The sequence below is a fragment of the Triplophysa dalaica genome, chromosome 24, assembly GCF_015846415.1.
Source record: "Triplophysa dalaica isolate WHDGS20190420 chromosome 24, ASM1584641v1, whole genome shotgun sequence".
Taxonomy (NCBI): Eukaryota; Metazoa; Chordata; class Actinopteri; order Cypriniformes; family Nemacheilidae; genus Triplophysa; species Triplophysa dalaica.
Window position 1 is genome coordinate 11,052,614 of NC_079565.1, and position 18,253 is coordinate 11,070,866.

An 18,253-nucleotide genomic window follows, 5' to 3' on the forward strand; every position below is an offset into this window, starting at 1 on the left:
TCGCATGCTTTGGCTTTAAATGTGTTTATAGACTTTAGTATGTGTTTGGTTATAATATACCAATTGATATCTATATCCATTCCATTTCTATTAAAATAAATTCATTAAAGTCATTAAAGGGTTTTTATTTGTCTTTAAAATGGAAAACTTGCATATTTTCTAATAAAAGAGTAAGGTAAGGCCGGAAAGTAAGATTAAGTTGTTTCTTATGAAGAGGACACACAGCCTTATAATTGAGTGTCAACAAGATGAATCTGTTTAAACTCACTGTGAACATACTGTGTCCATGGTCTACAGTTCCAGCGCCCAAGTTACACATCATGTAGTTTATCCAAAGCCAACATAGATAGCTTGGTTCTGGATTACTGTATCAGGTTTTTTTAATATCCAACAGAACATTTATAGCTGAATTTAAATGTTACGTCTATGTACTTTTTATTCATACAGAAAGTTTTATTTTATTCCAACCTTTCAACTTTAGGACATTGGCATGTGATCTGAGAAGTTTTTTCGTAATCTTGTCCTGGTTGGTTGTAAGATATTATCTTGATAAGACCCTGAATTACCCTTCTGCTATTGGTCGTGTGATCCCATCATTCATTGGTTGTCAAGAACAGAGGAGATATGTGTGTGGTCTTAGATTTGAAGACCGTTATATAAAAGGTGTGTAAGCTTCAGAGCAGTCCGTCCCAGAAACGTTCAGAAATGAATCCATGTGTGTTCTTGATCAGATACATATTGTGGTATTTATTGGTCCTGATGATAGGCAGCTTAGAGATCACTCCACCTGAGCAGCAGGTGCTCCAGGCCTTGCACTTTGCATTTGTCACTGTTGTCCAGCTTGTGCCAAACTTGATGGAGAAAGCTGCGGAGGGACGTGGGACTGCCTGGGAAGGGTGATAAAGGTCTGGTGTGCGTTTACCAAGAAGGTCCAGATGGCAAAGCAGAGGAACGCAAGGGAACTTGCAAACCAGGTACAACAAAAGCAGAAAACAATCATTACGTGGTATAAATGAAGTGGAGATTTAGTGCAGAAATCTTTGGCAACAATGTTATTTATAAACTGTGAAAAGAGATACGGCTGTCCAAGATTCCTTAGATCTTTCCCATTAAACCAAAGCTTTGATTGTTCTTATCTCTACAAGGTGATGAAATCCACAACCTTTCCTATAGAAACTACATACATATTTTATTGGTTGACATTTGTTACCTTATTTCTATAATATATACTTTTGGTCAAAAGTTTCACATTTGTTTAGGGAAAATATTTGAATCTTAAGATATGGGCATAAAGCTATAAGAATATTTTTTTCCTCATTAGAAGGCAAAAAGTTTAATGACAAAATTAATATCGTTATTGAAATGATTCTATATTTTTTTAAGAATGACTGAATATAGAGAGATGTGAACTTTAATATTGATAAAATCTCAGGGTGAAACTGATAAAATCACATACTGTACATTTTTTTAAATTCTGGACCAATTGTGTTTATTACTACTGCGACTACTATTAATAATAATAATAATAACAACAACAACAATCATTATCATTATTGTCTATTTATACTATTTAATTATTTTTATTTATATATTGTGCTATTCTGACAAAGTTACCAGTCAGTAATATTTTTTCAGCGTGAAGGACAAAAACTATAGGTTCATTAATTTAGATCTGTAAATCTATATTGTAGCAGTCTTATGCAGAAAATGCCGCTTTAATGTTTGTTGCTCATGATGCATTCCATATGAAGTAAAAGACCAAAAGTTGCAACTTTCTTTTGCACCTTCTGGAAAATGTATCCCGGTGCCACAAAAGCTCCTCCTTTTATACCGAACATGTCTAAAACTAAGTTAGATACTTGAATGTAATCCTTGTGGCCAAATAACCAAACTCCCCTCTCATATGATAACACTCATATGATGTGCTCACCTTCTGCTCTTCAACAAAATTTCTGCAAAATAAACTCCTGCCGGATGTTGTACTTTAATAAAAACACTAGACGTTTTTTACTGCTAAAATATGCTAGCCATTTTACTTGAGAAACTTGTACATAAAAATTAAGTTATCCAATTACAGTTTGGCTACTTTAAACATGTGACTAAAGAGAAGATAAACATAAGCCTATGCTACCATCTAGTGGTCATTTTATAGAACAACAACTGAAATAAAGCCACTTGCTCATTAACACTGAAACAAAAGGATAACAAGAGCTGCAAGCAGCACCAGCGGGGCCAAGCCTCTGAAGGCGCAACACCAGCGTAGTGAGAGCAAAGAGAGCAAAAAATGGTATAAACGGAATGCATGTGAAAAACGTCCAGTTCTGGAAGAACAGGCAAGAACGAAGACATGAAGCCGCACACTCAGTTGCTGTCGGCACCTGTAGAAGCACAGAGCCGGTGCAGCACGGAACAGCATACAATAGCGTGAGAACGAGATCAAATCGGTAACTTTATCCTCAAGTACAACAAACGCAATAGCGTTCAAGGGTATTAAAATATATATATACAAGTAATATCTCACGAACGCAGGTATTGATGACAGATGTCAGAAGTGACAAAGAAGGACAGAATGTAATTTTATACTTAGTTTATTTCTGTTTCTTTGGGACAGGGACACCTGCAGAACATCGCATTTATTCCACCTCATGTATTTTACTTCACACTCAAGTCTTTTTTTTTATATTGAGATATTTGTTTTGATTCTGAGTTTGGTTTTACAAGCTCACCGCTAAGGATCACCTCACACTCCACCTCATTTAAGATGGCGGGAAGATGATCACTGTCAATAGGCTCCATACTAGAGGTCACGTTGGGTGGTGGGTGCGGGACCAGTTCACCTTCACCTGCAAATACAATGATTTCATTTTCAGCATTTCTATAGGATTTGGCAAATAAAATAAACCTTTAAAAGCAGAACACAGATATGAAAGGGTGAATCCTAGCATGCACACACACTTTTGTCATGAGTCTGCCTCTTCGTGTCATGTCTATTTTTGGTCTTGGGGCAGATTCATGACAAAGTCTTATGTTTTATGTGAGAGAGAGATTTTGACCCCTCCGGTTTTCCATGTCCTCTATCTCCGGTCCCATCTCTGTTCCGCGCTTTCGTCTCGTTATTGATTTGCCATGTGCCTTTGTTTGCTCATCATCCCAGCTCGTAAATTGTCAAGCAGTGTTTAGTTCGAGTTTATGTCAAGTTTTTCCCAGTTTGGTCCATTTGTAGTCAATGTTCTGCCGTGTTTGAGTGTTATCCGTTTATGTGGCACAGACTGTTGAAAAAACCCCAATAACAGCACACAAAATACTCATTTACTGTATTTTCTTAAGATTAAACATATTCACAAAATATAACAAAAGTTGTGATAGGAGCAACATCTCAACGGGCCTCATTACATGTCATTACACATTTATATCGTATAACCTCTTCTACAGGTTGTTCTTTAACCGACTAAAATTCAACATTCTGCCCCTAAACAACACATAATGTATTAAAGGCATTATTTAGTGTTATTTTACATTAAAAAGATTTCATTATGAAACGATTGGCGTAGATGAGTGATTTTGTTACAAACGGGACAAATGTTCCACATATTTCCACAAAAACACACAAAATAAAGTTACAGCTGTAAAGTCAAAATCAAATACGACTGAAATGTGTAGGCTGTAACTGTTAACTGTGACAATTTGTCAAATAATGAAATATCACTTCCATTAAAGGAGTCATTTGACGGAGAAAAGTGTTTTTCTTTGTCTTTTATGTGTAAGTTGCCAATGCATGTATTAGACACGTGAAATTGCAAAAAATTAAGTGTCGAAACAAAATATGTATTTTATTTGGAGGGGAAGGCTCACCCAGACCTGCCTGAAACGCCTCGTGTAACCACACCCCCACAACCTGACGTCAGCTCGTGGAGTGATTTGACTAAAACCGCCCAAATCTACTCAAGTAATTTACACACGGTTTTGTAAATCTCATGTACCGTCGCCGGCACAGCCTGATGTTCCGAATATTTGAGAAGGCGTTACATTTCATAGCAGCATTCTACCAATCACAACGACTAGTGACCTGGCCAATCATAGCACACCTCACTTTTCAGAGCAACAAGCTTTGTAAAATATCATCGCATTTCAGAGAGGCGGAGCAAAGAGGAGATACAAACATGCACGATATGTGGAAAATACAGCATTTTTTTAACCTTAATTGCCTTAATTGCCTTATAAGTCTTAATAATGTGAGAAATTCCAGTAAGTGTTGGCCTAATATAAGAAACAAAGATAAAAAGACTAAAAACATTTGCCTGAATCAGATAAAGCTATATAGGCTAAAACTAGAGATAATGACCAATCTTTTAAATGAAGAACTCTCTAAGAGCTGAAACCAGAGCACATCTATCTTGGGAGCTCTAACAATAACATTTAAAACCTTATTTATAAAGCGTCTCACAAGACTCATTGTCTGCATACGTTGCACATTTTCCTGCATGCTATATCTGTTTTTTTGTTTTCAAACATTTTCAACATTTTCAAATCAGTCATGCATTTAATCTCCAATTTCGTCCCTAATTAATAAAGTGCTAATGTATGTGTACACATAGCATTTTGTTTGGATCTATAAATGTGTAAGCTAGATAATAAATAGGCCCTAATACAAATTAATAAATTAATAAAAAAAATTAAAATTGCAACCTCCGCATCACCCAAAAGTGTAATAAAATGTGGTTACGTTTTGAGATTTTCCCTAGAACGTGCAAAATACATTGCACAATTATAGTAAATAAGTCCTAGCTACACATAGAAAAAGTATTGCAGGTTGCAAAAAAACATGTTAAACAACATCAAACAATATTCACCTACCACATGCACATTGGGTGACAATAATTAATAATCCCCCGTTTTTGTGATTAGGTGTGCAAGCATGATACGTTTTTAGAAACATACCCAAACCATAATCCATGCCAAAAAAAATTCTCCAAAGAGTATTTAGTTTGATCGCATTTATAAAATATAGATACAGCTTTACGACTGTTTCCGAAAATATACTGCGCGTGCGACAGGGAGGGGTAGGCTGAACTAAAGCACGTGCATGCGTTTCGTGTCCGCCATCTTTTAGCGCTGGAACGGCTCCATATATCAGTTTCAAACGATCTCCAAATCCAGCGTTATATCCACCGTTTATATAACATTCATCACCCAAATGTAGTGAACAGAGAAACACCAGTACTTCGCGAACGTGTGCTCTCTCTCTCTCACAGAAATACTACGTAATACGCCTAACACGTTTTTTGACAAGTGGACCATATTAAGCACGAGAAGGCAGCACGTTTTACAATGTAAATAAGTCAGAATGCGTGACACATTGTTGCAGGGCCGCTTCAACTACAGCTGTCGTCACAGTGTTTTTGTTTGGCAATGGCAGTGTTAAAATATCAAATTGGAGACTTTGTTCTGTCGATTTTGTCACTAAACAACACAACAAGATGATATTTTAAACTCCTTATGTATCTCAGCTGGTTTGTATTGGCCGCCTCTCCCTTTGTTTTGCCTCCAGCTAGCGCCATGACGTAAACGTGATGTACGCCGTAAGTGTTGCCATAGAAACCGATCAAGGAGGCGAAAAGCTCAGACGCATTCAATCTTTCACTGCGCTTGAAAAATACAGTTTCTAAAATGACTGGTAACGTTAGAAATACATTTCATTCTAGCCTATGATTATTTCTTATATTTATAAAAAAAAAGGTTAATATTTGCCCTTTATGTGTTATTGAATTAGACAAATGCAGGCGCAGGCTGTCCAGTTATTTGTCCAGTGTGTAGTCTACATAAATCCTTTAACATATAACGTTAGATAATGTACAATGATTTCTTAACACTAAAACTGCTTGTAATTAAAACAATTAAAACATGAAACTTGTTGCTCAGTAATGCAGATTCTCGAGGTCCTTTTTCTGTCCGGATTCATTCGAACCGAAAATATTTTGACAGGAGCGAGCGCTCTCATATCTCCTCCAGTCTCCAACACCGTACATGTGAGTTATGACCTTCTTTCAGGTCACAACTACTGCAATAAATGCTGATCTGACACGTGTGTGTTTATATTTGGGTCCTCAGATTGGTTGTAATCCTGGTAAACATCTTGTGTTTGACGTCAAAACCACTCTGGAGCAGTCTGCAAAGCTAAACCAAAGAAACTTCAGCTGCGTGAATCCTGATCCAGTTATACCATGTTTTTACTATAAAAACAGTACGAACATGTCCGCTATTTGAATGATAGAAACAATTTTTTAACCAGTTTAATTATTTCGTTCAATTGTTTTCGACTTTGCTCTCTATCTCTATAGCATTCTATCCATCCTTTCTAGTTCAGGATCTGGTCTCTGGAGAGACTTACAGGTTTTTGGACAGGTAGAGGACCTCTCATTGTTAATGTAACAGTCTCAAGTGCAGAATACTATATAATTTAGTCCAACTTTAAATTGTGCCTTTAATGCTTATGTGTTACATGCAGGCACTTTTAATTACATTACATCACATTTACATTTGGCAGCCGCGTTTAACCAAAGCGACTTTCATTGCATTTTCCTATACAATTGTTTCCAAGTGGTTGTTAATTCCATCCTCTTACCACTGAGATACAGGAAAGCTTCACATGCATGTGGAATATACAACACAATCATATTGTTGAGTCAATAGCAATGAATATTGGATCCCCAAAAGTCATAAAGTGTAACAGTGTATGTATTGTGTTGTTCTGTATTGTACAGCTACATACTAAAGGTAGTAGGTGGTGGTCCTTACTCCAGGGATAATATACATCTGTACAGCCCTGAGGAAATATTGAGGTATAACAGCTGGAAATACAGGTAAATTTACTTTAACTTCACTTTAATATAAACATATTAATACGTGACATCACAAATGCCATGATGTGATGTGTAGGTAGGGGTCATTATTCATGTAGTTTGTCATATATTTAGTGTGTGTGCACGTGTCAGTTCACAGAGAGACCTGGTGTGGGCTGTCAAACATCAATCTTTTAAAATCAACAAGGAAGGCTTAATTATTATGCATGGAAACAAAAACGCTGGAATCAGGTGACGTCTGTATTCTTGGTGATATGTTGAGTTCAGGAGTCTGCAGCTAAATGTAGAATTTCATGTTGAAACTGTTTAGGTGGGTTTGCAAGAACAAGTCTCCTTGTAGTGATGTCACATTCCACGGTCAAAGTTCTCCACGTTTCTATTTCGTCATCAAGGTCTCAAGCAGGTGAAATATGTATTTACGCTCGTGTTTTTTTATTTTGAACACAAAGGCCTTTTAAAAATGCTCGTTCTGATACAAGAAGGTGCTACAAGAGGTTCTTCACAGCAATGCCATAGAAAAACAATGTCACCCCTTTCCCACCATGGCAGTTTCAGTGCTGGTTCTGAGCCAGAGCCTAGTTCCAAATCGGTTATTTTTCTTTCCACATCCAAAGGACCAGCTCCGAACCAGAAAAAGTGGTTCTTATCTTGCACCGAAATGTAGAAGTAATAACTGCTTGTGTCATGCTTGGGGGCTCGGTTACAATGACCACTGACAAACACTGACCACCATTTTTTAAAATTCAATTCACGATGGATGCGAAACAAAAAAAAAACACTGGTTTCGCCGTGATTCGCTTGTTTGGATGCAGATGTACGCTCGCAAAGCCATGAACTATACAAGCAACGCAACGTCCGCCACTGTTGGTGGTGTTTTAGGTTTGGCGCTACCGCGCTTACGTTGCTGGTAAAGATGAGACATAGTCAGTGAAGTATGACCTCGCTTCAAGCTTGCGGCTCCATAACCCGTGGAAAAGCAAACCGGTTCTTAGCAGGTTCACCAGTGGAACCAGCTCTGAACCAGCAATTGCACTAGCTTCGAACCAGCATCCGGTGCTTTCTGGTGGAAAGGGGGTATGTGTGGTTACCCAATGAAATCAAAGGAACAATTTCTTCATTAGAAAATGAACAGCGTTTTTGTGTTTGCAGGAATATGAAGACGAACTGCCATTACTCTTCTCAGTTTGAGATTATTGTACATACAATCCCCTTGAGTGTGAGGAGAAAGGTCATCATTCAGACGGTGAGATCTCTGACACACACCTCATTATATGAATCTTACACAAAATCTTGAGGAGGAGACACAAACTGCACAGGAATCATCTTTATGCAAAGCATATTTTTGTCCGTTTTTCTTGTACTGCAATTTACAGTTCCCGAGTATTCATCATTAATGAATGTATTTTATTTCAGATGACCATAACCTCCTTCTTTAGTGTGTTGGTGCTGTTTTGTATGGTGCAAGGCCTGAAACAAATTGTCACGATTCAGTCTGTGTTTCCCTGTCTTTTTAACGTTTAGTTCGTTTTCCTGAGTTCCTGTTTCCCCATGTCATTTTGTAGTTCTTTGCAGTTTCTTTGATTATTGGTTCAGTGCTGATTATTGGCCGTTGTTCCTTGTTTGCCCGCTTGTTATCCCATGTGTATATGTATCCCTAGTGTGTCATTTGTCTTTCAGTTTCCTTGTGATTAGATGTTCCATGGATTATATTTGTTCCTTGTTTCTTTATTCTTGTATTAAATTACTTAGTCTTGTCTAATAATGTATTGCTGCATGTGGAGTTGCTTCCTGCCTGGATTACTCAAATGTTACACAGATATTCTTAATGTTGTTTTCACAACGTAGAAGCCCATGCGGGAATATTTCATGTAAATGCAGTGGTCATTTGGTCATTCCTAATTCAGCTTTTTGATAAAAAGAAAAAAAAGAAAAAGAAGAAGATGAAAATCAATTAGTTTAGGTAAGTTTAATTCATAATCATTTGTTGAGTCACAATTTAGGAAGAAAAAAAGGACAAGAATCCATTGACAAAGTAACACCCAAAAATGAAAAAAATTAGTTTCAGAAAGGGAAATATATATTACAGAAGCTGTTAAAATGTTTTATACTTTCTTGTGTATGTGGTAAGCTGTAATAAAGTCATAGACATGATGAATTGTTCATTGTGAATTTGAACAATATTATCAATTATAATTTGATTATGAAAAAAATCTTTTTGGTGACAAGTAAGTGCATTTCGGTGGTTGGGGCCTGTGTGGGTAGGGTTTGGGAAGTGCCAACTCAGACAAGCACCCATTGGCAAAAAAAATTATCACCGCCTATGCCCTGAAGCATATAAATTGGCTTATCACTTGTCCACTACGTCGTGCAACAAGGCTCGTTCTTAGGGCCTCCTCTCTTTGCACTGTACATTCTACCTCTAGAAGGTATACTGAAGAGACATGGAGTATGTTTTAATTGCCATGCTGAGTTATCAAACTCAACTCTACATTTCCTATAGGCTAGGAATCTGTGATGTAAATTTGATAATAATCTGTCACTTGAAAACCATGATTCCAACAACTGCAAAACAGCGTGTTTTTGTTTTAAGAATATCTATATTACGTTATTCCCTGACACTATCAAGTGCAGAAAATTTAAATCACACATTTATGACGTCAAGACTAGATTGTTGTAATGCACTTTTATGCGGTTGCCCGGTAGATTTATAAAAAAAAAAATCTCTTGAACCTTGGATACGCAATACTTCGATAATACAAATCCTGTAAGGGATCATTAGACTACATTATTTTGATCAACCGAAACCAGGAACACTTCCTATAACAACTGATGCACTCAGTTGTCTTTTCTCATTGTTCCGAGGTCTGTAATCAGTATAGATGGTGGAGCTGAAAGAGGGTGGCGACAACCTGAAATGTCCTCACAACATCACAAAGTTGCAACTGCAATTAGCTATTAGAATATTAAGATAATATTAAATCTATCATCTACCTATTTTTATTTATTTTTATTCAGTCTACTTGTACAAGCACTGTCGAGCTTGTAGAGATGTAGCAGTAGTGCCATATGAGAACTGGTTCCCCCGGCTGGGCCTGAGTTCTCTCCAGGGTTTTTTTCTCCACTGGAGTTTTAAGTTCCTCGCCACTGTTTGCACACTGGCTGCACTCCTTTTTCTCACTGAGGGCTGTTGACACCAGCTTTAGAGTTTTGTACTTATAAAAAATATTCTTAAATGTAAAAATATTATTATATGAATTATTATTACTACCCCATACAGGAATTCAAAGTCTGCATAAAATATTACCTGTGTTTCTCTTATTTTATCTTCTGTCCCTCTATCTGTCTGTGTGTGTTGTGTGTTTGGTGTGCGTTAGTGTGTGTGTGTCAGTGCGTGTAGGATATTTAATATATCGCTTATAGTTAATATGTTTTCATACATCTACTTTGCAACAAAGAAAATTGTTTTTGTTTTATTTGTTTGATTTGATTTGTTTCATGTTTAATGTTTTGGCAATATTCTAAGTAACTCAACTTACATGTGAAAACATGGCGAAACGGCGCCATCTCCTGGACAGAGTGGCCGCATTTCTACAGCAATCACAATAATGCAGGGTTGGCAACTTTGGTTTACTACCTGGGGTGACATGTAATCCTTATAAGATAAACATTAACACCACAGTAGCATTCAATTCAATTCAAGTTTATTTATATAGCGCTTTTCACAATGTGCATTGTTCCAAAGCAGCTTGACAGGAGCAAACAGGAAAAACAGAAAAACACAAAGGTAAAACACAGCACAGTGCAAGGTGGTTATAGAACAAGCAAGATCGTTCTAATAAATAATATCTAATTAATAAATAAATGCAGTCTCCCGGTGATTTAGCCAACACTGCCCTCCTGCGGCGAGGAACCCAAAAGTAACATGTGTTTGTGTGTATTTCTTTGTCTTTAAAATTGAAAACTTGCATATTTTCTAATAAAAGAGTAAGGTAACGTTAAGCTGTTTCTTATGAAATGGGCACACAGCCTTATAATTGAGTGTCAACAAGATGAATCTGTTTAAACTCACTGTGAACATACTGTGTCCGTGGTCTACAGTTCCAGCGCCCAAGTTACACACCATGTAGTTTATCCAAAGCCAACATAGATGAGAAGCATGCAACCTTTAGTAAAAAAGAAAGGATAACATTGCAGTTTCAAAAAGGAGCTCAGAGGCTGTTTTAATGGATCATCACAAACATCAAAACAACTGATCAATTGCAATTGTAAGTAAACAGGAAATGCTTCTGGATTTCTGTATGAGGTTTTTTAACAATACACAAATGTTAGCACAAAACACAACCAACAGAACATTTATCGCTGAATTGAAATGTTTTATTTTAATGTCCAACTTTATGAAAAAACTAACTTGTCAGATAACCTGCCAATGTCCTAATCTTGTCCTGGTTGGTTGTGTGATATTATCTTGATCACAGTCTGAATTACCCCTCTGCTATTGGTTGTGTGACCCATTCACAAAGGGTTCTGTCATTCCCCCTCTGTCCGTCTTATCTAAAATTATTCAAAAGAAAGAATCGGTTTCGAGACAAAAAGAAAACAGAGATTGTAAAGATAAGACTTGGGGGATAATTAACAGCTAATTCAGACTCCACATACATATTTTTATATCTCATCATTCATTGGTTGTCAAGAAGGGAGGAGATATGTGTGTGGTCTTAGATTTGAAGACCGTTATATAAAAGGTGTGTAAGCTTCAGAGCAGTCCGTCCCAGAAACGTTCAGAAATGAATCCACGTGTGTTCTTGATAAGATACATATTGTGGTCATTATTGGCCGTGATGATAGGCAGCTTAGAGATCACTCCACCTGAGCCGCAGGTGCTCCAGGCCTTGCACTGTCCAGCTTGTGAACGCATTCATTGCTCCCCACGTCGAGCCCTGAAGCTTCGGTGTCGAGGTGGCATCACCACTGGGATTTGTGACTGTTGTCCAGCTTGTGCCAAACTTGATGGAGAAAGCTGCGGAGGGACGTGGGACTACCTGGGGAAGTGTGATGAAGGTCTGTTGTGCATTTACCAAGAAGGTGCAGATGGCAAAGCAGAGGAACGCAAGGGAGCTTGCAAACCAGGTACAACAGAAGCAGAAAACATCATTACGTGGTATAAATGAAGTGGAGATTTATTGCAGAAATCTTTGGCAACAATGTTATTTATGAACTGTGAAAAGAGATACGGCTGTCCAAGATTCCTTTGATCTTTCCCATTAAACCAAAGCTTTGAGTGTTCTTATCTCTACAAGGTGATGAAATCCACAACCTTTCCTATAGAAACTACATCCATATTTTATGGCTTTCCATTGACTTGTTTTGTTTTTGACCGTATTTCTATAATATATACTTCTGCTAAAACGTTTAGTATGTTTAGGGAAAACATTTACAAAAAATCAGAGTATCTGTGATTAAATGTTTAAAGATATTTATATGGACAAAAATATAACTGTTAATACAATTTATTTTTATTCAGTTGAAAGCTAAAATAAATTGTCTTATAGAAATGAATGACTTATTATAATAGCATTAACTAATATTGTTTAAAAAAGCATCTCAGGGTGAGACCGTAAGAAACCAAATTATAAAATCAGTAAATTTAAAAAACACTCTTGGCAAAGTGTGTTTATTTATTTATTATTAAATGTAACCAGTCAAGACATCAATAAATCTTCAGCGTGAAGGACATATTAAACAGAAATGTGAAACAAAAACTATATACATATTAGAAGCCAGAAAAGGGTTATTATATAACATAGTTTGAATTATTGTATTATTATATATTAAGATATTATATTATAACATGTTTGGATTTCTTATTAAGAATGTACATGCTATGTGTCCAAACAGTGCTTGAGGTTCTCAAAACCAACACTTGTCGGCCCGACTGCACGTTGGAGTACTGCCAGTCAAAACCCAATGAGATTTGCTCAGCAAGGTGAAGCCAAAGATTAAAATTCTGTTGAAGTCTACATTTCAATCTCATTTCTGTTCCACTGTCGCTTGCATTTAATCTGTGATATTTTTGCAGATCTGTATCAATGGAAAAGCGTGAGTGTGGAGGTCACTGCCAGCACACCACCTGCTCCAGCTGTCTGCTTCTCATACCACCATCATGTCCTCAGTCCTGTTCCCCAACAGATCACGTTTGTCTCCATCGCTTTGGCAGATGTGTACGTGGTCACCTAGCTGAGGAAAAACACCCTCCCATCTGTCACCAGAACCTACAGGTAAGTTTTCTTTGCAAGATAAATTCTACGGTTGTTTTTAACCGTTACGAAAATGTATATTATTATTAATTATTACTTCTTCATTCATATTTTAACACTGAATGTACTTTATATCAGCAGAGTAAATCTGAGGGATTCTTTGTGTGTTTGGCGCCTGCCTGTCCAACTACAGCAAACTGATCCTGGACTGGAAGCCCCAAAAATTGTGATTCACTCATAAGATGTAGCATTAAAGGCAGCTATTTTTGTTTTTTTACAATAAATACTAAAAATAAGTGAAACTTCTGTGGTCAAATTAAATTTTTAATGTGAAATTATACACAAGTTATTTTAATCTTTGTTGTATTTCGTGATATTAAAGTTCTTCACATTGGCTATCTCGTTATATTTGCTGTAATTATCCATTTTTAAATTATAAAGATGACATTCAAACATTTAACAACAAAATCTGGCAAACAGAATAAAACATTCTTTTATGAGATCTCTGTTCTCTTGTTTCACTACTCAAGAGAATAACAATGTAAAAATGCAATAAAACACAGACTGACCCCTTTGGGAAAAGTGCCGACCATGGACTATTTTCTCCCTTGTTACTAGATAACAATGCGTTTATGAGCCTGTAATCAGACCATTTCTTCTTGAGCCAACACAAAGACCACATCCTATTCAGGTCTTTCGATGTTTCAACTACGTCAAGGAAATGGTGTATATCTGATAAATGCTGGAATCAGACGCTGCGATAATGATGTGTTTAATAATATTGCTGCATACAAGACCTTCTCAACTATATTAAAAATATATATATTAGACAGGTATAGGTATCATGTTCTTATAATAAAACACACTTGATAAAACCACCACCATTACTAACAAGGCATAAAAATGAGAAAGCTGAAAGAATTTTACATACATTTTTCAGTTACACTTTACAAAAGGAACAAATTTATTCAGTAATTCATTCTACAACATGAACTAACAATAAGCAACGTGTTAAAAGAAATACAATTGTTCATTGTTCATTCCTCTACATAACATGTGCAATAAATGCTGTAGTATTGCTAGTTCATGTTAACTATTAGATAGCATAAAAAACAAGTGTTGCCCCTGTTTCTTATACACCTATAGTAATCGACTATCACACAAATTAGACTTTATTTCTTAAGATGAAAACATGCCGCTTCTGTTATCAGTTATATATCACTGCTGTTGTCGTTGATAAAAACAATTGTCAGACAAAACCTTGAGCGTGCAAGGAGCCATAAACAGAACAGTTCACTACTATCTTTCCCTTCTTAACAAACACTCAGTAGTGTCTCAATGAATTTTGTATTTATTTATTTGAATAAATTCACTATTTAGATCATCAAGATTATTCAGTTGATAAATGAGACATTTCAATTTTTTTCTTTGTGTTAATAATTACAAATCACAATGGTATGGCGCTTCTGCATAGTTGACTTTATAATTCCTTTGTTTCCTTCTACACTCAAATGAATAAAAACCACTTTACAGACCACCTTTGAAGTCCATATGTTTCTGAAATGAATTAATATAAGCAGCAATATTTCCAATGTGTAGCCAAAAAAATCCTTAAACCAATCAGTCATTGCGACAAATGTAATGATTACTGTTATTTTTTAACAAGCCTCATGCTATTATATAACATCTTAGGTGCTCGGTTACATCTCCACATAGACAGGAAGCTACCAATAGTGCATTTTAAATTCTATAAGATGCACAGTGTCTACATAAAATAAAGCTGTGTGGTGATAGTTAAGCTGAGAAGAAACGAAGTGATACGGGTAGGAATGTTGAATTGAGCAACAGAAATCAGTTCCTGAGTCTTTTTTTCCTTCAACAATTCTCTTTCATAGTAGTCTTGGTGTGTACAAGGCACTTTGGACAAGAGCGTTTATGTGAAGTAATGGGCTGTGTCATCGGAAAGTTCTGTGCCAGAAGGACTGGAATGTAGATGAGTTGAAGGCACCGATGCATATGAGGAGAAGAAGATACAGACCCATCATTATAGCAAAATGATGTCTGACCAGCCATGATGTCCCTTGAGCACGTCTAAAATCATATCAGAGCACATCATTAATAATCTGATTTACCTTGATGATTTTGCAAAATTATTATAAATTGTTTGGAGGATCCATTGACATAAATAAAATATAATTTACAGAACTACGTCTTCAGAGGTGTATAAAGAGCTTACATTATGAAGCGTTATGTTTTTATTACATTAGAATGAGCTATTTCTATCTACATACACTGTGTTCCCCCTAACACAATTCACCATGTTGTTTTTACAGTAGCCCTAATCGGACAAACTACTCTAGAGGGTGAGTTTCGAAAATACATTATTTCCTTCGGCAACGTTGCAAAAACACCATAATACAAGCCTTACCGTGATCTATAGCGTCGCTGAGAGTACACCAGCAGATATTTCACTCTTACAAGCTCATTGTTGGTCACCACAAAGTACTTCTCGGGCACCTCGCCCAATTCGCTGTTCCTGGCTCTTAGACGCTGGCGATCAAGGGTCTCAGAATCTGAAAAAAAAATGACAGTGACAGTTTATTTTAACGTATCCTGAAATAATGACTACTCACTAAATGCAAAACGTGATCGGTTGGGAAACAAATTTATGATTTCCAAAGGCCATCTGTATACATGAAATCAAACGTTTAAAACACAGTACCTTTCTTTTTCACCTGACACTTGACATCGGGATGGTCGATCATTTCACATAAGGCGATGCAGCTGAGCAGCGGGCCGAGGATGCTTTCCTTCCATCCGTCACCATGGGGACTATAAAGAATGGCCATGCTGAGGTCACTGGTCAGGTATGTGCCTTCCCCAAACATTGATGTCTGAAATATAAAATTGATCCAAATGAATAGCAAAGTCATGGGTTCAAAATCCCAGACATTCCCTGCACATACAAAAAAAAAACGTATTACTCGAATGTTCTGCAACTCTGTCTGATGTAAAGGTAAGGCTATCAATGAACGCATTAAGCCCCAAACACTGAAATCGAGTCTAGGGTGCTCATATGTGCTTTGTTTCAAAGCCAACAGTTAGATAACACTGAGGGTTGTAATCACCGTCTTTACACATATTATCTAAACATCCACTGATAACAGACACTAAAACAGATCTCCCAGACACTACCCTTCTAGACCTTTCTTATGATCAAAGGCTTCTTTTGGCAAATAAGACTATCACTTGACCTTATTCAGATGGCAGTGTAATCCATTGTGTATGATGGAGTGAAAGTTTTCCAGTCTGCTGCCGTGGAATGCATAGATGAGATCCCGTCCCGCCCGCGTCCTCTCGAACTTGGAGTTGAGCAGGTCACAGTACTCAAGTTCAAAAATGTAATCGGGGGCCGGAGCAGATAGCCCCTCGGTCCGGGTCAGATGACACAGTGTGGGAAACTAATGGAGAGGATAAAGTGATTATGCATTGGAATAAGATAATAATTACAGTACTTAAATACATTTTTTAAGGGTTTTAGGTAATAACCCTTGTCCATAAATATGAGCAGTTATTGCTATAGTAGCAGCTTGATATTAGAAACTGGACTTTTAACAGTACTTCCTCTTTCTGGAGGGTCTTCACAGCGAAACTCTTGGAGGAAAGAACCCAGTGTACAAGAGCCAGATGATGGTCTCCATCTCCATGTCCCAGACGTACCAAATCCCTCACGTTTGGTAAAGTGTCGACATCTTTTTGCTGTTAGGAAAATTAAACTTGTAAACTAAACAACAGCCGTCAGTGCATACTTATGCGTTGGCCTATTGGAAGATGTCTTACCAGCTCCTCAAAGTCCTTGATCTCTCCTCTCAGGTATCGAGGAGGAAAGGGTCTGAGCACCGAATCCCGTTTGTAGCTCTGTATGGCCGCCACGAAAAGGCTACAGCGCAGGTCAGCCGCTACGGGATCTCTGTGCAGACAGGAGCACACCAGCTCTCTGACTGCGGCTGTTGGGAGAGGCGGCTGCATTCCCAGCACTGAAAAACATTTCAATTTAATGCAAATCAATACAGAAATCCCTTGGTACAACATGAGGTTCAGCGTGTTCAGTTATCTGTACAAATCTTTTATCTATTTGTTTACGAAGATAGTTGTTACTATAATACAAAACTTTCCCTTGTAAATCTATAAAGGTTTTTACTATAGTTATTATAGTTTAGGGGTGTTATTTGTAGTAAAACCATAGCAAACACAAATAGTTCGACAATACATTTCATATAAAAATGTATAATTTACAAATATTCATATATTTTACTCTCATTTTTCCTCAATTTTTAGATTCTGCTAGGGAGATGTTCACTTTTGAGCTCAACTGTATTTACATCCAAAACCGAAAACAACATCCTCATAATATTAAGAATTACATTAGAATATAATTTTTCAACATTGATTACATGTTGAATAATTTATAATAACATTATTATCATCATCATTATTATTCTTGTCTGGTTAAATTATACCCTTACGGAGGTCAGAACCAAACTTGTCCCAGATGAATAACGATATAATAGGTCCATGCTTCTATAAATAATCTTCTACGTTATTTGGGGTAAATTTGGGTCTGAAACGTTCGACATAACTTTAACGTCATACTTAATGTAAAAATCTTCCATTATTTACTTGCATGTTAACTTAGGCTAGTCAAAGATTAGCTGCTAAATCAACAGCTTGCTAAACTAATCAACACAACTTGCTAAACTTATCTAAACACTTTCCCTAAAAGATGAACGATTAACGCTGAAAATGCGTGTTATGAGTTAGTTATTTGCTCAGTCAGTAACGTTAGTCGGTTTATTCTGTATTTGTGCTGTATTTGTTTTCCTGTTTAGCCTATTAGCTGACCTCAAGATTACAGAAACTCTCGCGAGTCCCACGAAACAGTTCATCGATCGCTACAACAGTCAGCAAACTTATATTTGTACGTTACCTATAATTTACAACGACAAAAATAGCAAAAAATAGCTCAAGTATTTCACTTACCTTATTTGCCTGAAGTTCAGGCATCTGAACGCCACCGGAAGCTATACGTGGCCAACAACTGCTGCTCTATGCTCACCTGACTGAACCCTACCAGCAGAG

At 36.9% G+C, this 18,253-nt stretch overlaps 3 protein-coding genes across 5 annotated transcripts; 2 read left to right on the forward strand and 1 right to left on the reverse strand.

Annotated features, from left to right (window-relative positions):
* Positions 1–4,891: 4,891 nt before the first annotated feature.
* Positions 4,892–8,878, forward strand: LOC130414385 (cation channel sperm-associated protein subunit gamma 1-like). 3 transcript variants are annotated; one of them, XM_056740249.1, is made up of 9 exons: positions 4,902–5,674; positions 5,920–6,026; positions 6,109–6,241; positions 6,339–6,402; positions 6,762–6,860; positions 6,993–7,091; positions 7,171–7,263; positions 8,010–8,103; positions 8,274–8,878. In XM_056740249.1, exons 1-9 carry the CDS (start codon positions 5,668–5,670, stop codon positions 8,379–8,381), a joined length of 804 nt encoding a protein of 267 aa, XP_056596227.1. In that variant the 5' UTR covers positions 4,902–5,667; the 3' UTR covers positions 8,382–8,878. The 3 variants fall into 3 exon arrangements, with proteins under 3 accessions (XP_056596229.1, XP_056596227.1, XP_056596228.1); XM_056740250.1 differs by lacking the exon at positions 4,902–5,674 and adding an exon at positions 5,718–5,806; XM_056740251.1 differs by lacking the exons at positions 6,993–7,091; positions 7,171–7,263 and having other exon boundaries at positions 4,892–5,674.
* Positions 8,879–11,698: 2,820 nt separating this feature from the next.
* Positions 11,699–13,315, forward strand: si:ch73-330k17.3 (IGFBP domain-containing protein). Its single transcript, XM_056740701.1, has 4 exons — positions 11,699–11,987; positions 12,756–12,843; positions 12,937–13,135; positions 13,256–13,315. Exons 1-4 carry the CDS (start codon positions 11,699–11,701, stop codon positions 13,313–13,315), a joined length of 636 nt encoding a protein of 211 aa, XP_056596679.1.
* A 1,138-nt stretch (positions 13,316–14,453) lies between these two features.
* Positions 14,454–18,253, reverse strand: parp16 (poly (ADP-ribose) polymerase family, member 16). The gene is made up of 7 exons (XM_056739116.1): positions 18,155–18,253; positions 16,955–17,151; positions 16,736–16,873; positions 16,369–16,575; positions 15,837–16,008; positions 15,543–15,687; positions 14,454–15,205 (listed from the first exon to the last, which is right to left on the reverse strand). The coding sequence occupies exons 2-7, from the start codon at positions 17,141–17,143 to the stop codon at positions 15,070–15,072; spliced, it is 987 nt and encodes a 328-aa protein (XP_056595094.1). The 5' UTR covers positions 17,144–17,151; positions 18,155–18,253; the 3' UTR covers positions 14,454–15,069.

What these genes read in the sequence shown, in the direction of transcription:
- LOC130414385 (XM_056740249.1), top strand. An exon ending in AACAAAAACGCTGGAATCAG is followed by an intron (nt 7,092 to 7,170) that starts GTGACGTCTGTA and finishes GAAACTGTTTAG; the next exon opens with GTGGGTTTGCAAGAACAAGT. An exon ending in GAAAGGTCATCATTCAGACG is followed by an intron (nt 8,104 to 8,273) that starts GTGAGATCTCTG and finishes ATTTTATTTCAG; the next exon opens with ATGACCATAACCTCCTTCTT.
- parp16 (XM_056739116.1), bottom strand. Translation starts at nt 17,143, where the DNA reads ATGCAGCCGCCTCTCCCAACAGCCGCAGTCAGAGAGCTGGTGTGCTCC. An exon ending in TACACTGCCATCTGAATAAG is followed by an intron (nt 16,009 to 16,368) that starts GTCAAGTGATAG and finishes TTTATATTTCAG; the next exon opens with ACATCAATGTTTGGGGAAGG. An exon ending in CAGCGACGCTATAGATCACG is followed by an intron (nt 15,206 to 15,542) that starts GTAAGGCTTGTA and finishes ATATGATTTTAG; the next exon opens with ACGTGCTCAAGGGACATCAT.
- si:ch73-330k17.3 (XM_056740701.1), top strand. Translation starts at nt 11,699, where the DNA reads ATGATAGGCAGCTTAGAGATCACTCCACCTGAGCCGCAGGTGCTCCAG. An exon ending in CAAGGGAGCTTGCAAACCAG is followed by an intron (nt 11,988 to 12,755) that starts GTACAACAGAAG and finishes GTGTCCAAACAG; the next exon opens with TGCTTGAGGTTCTCAAAACC. An exon ending in AATGAGATTTGCTCAGCAAG is followed by an intron (nt 12,844 to 12,936) that starts GTGAAGCCAAAG and finishes ATATTTTTGCAG; the next exon opens with ATCTGTATCAATGGAAAAGC.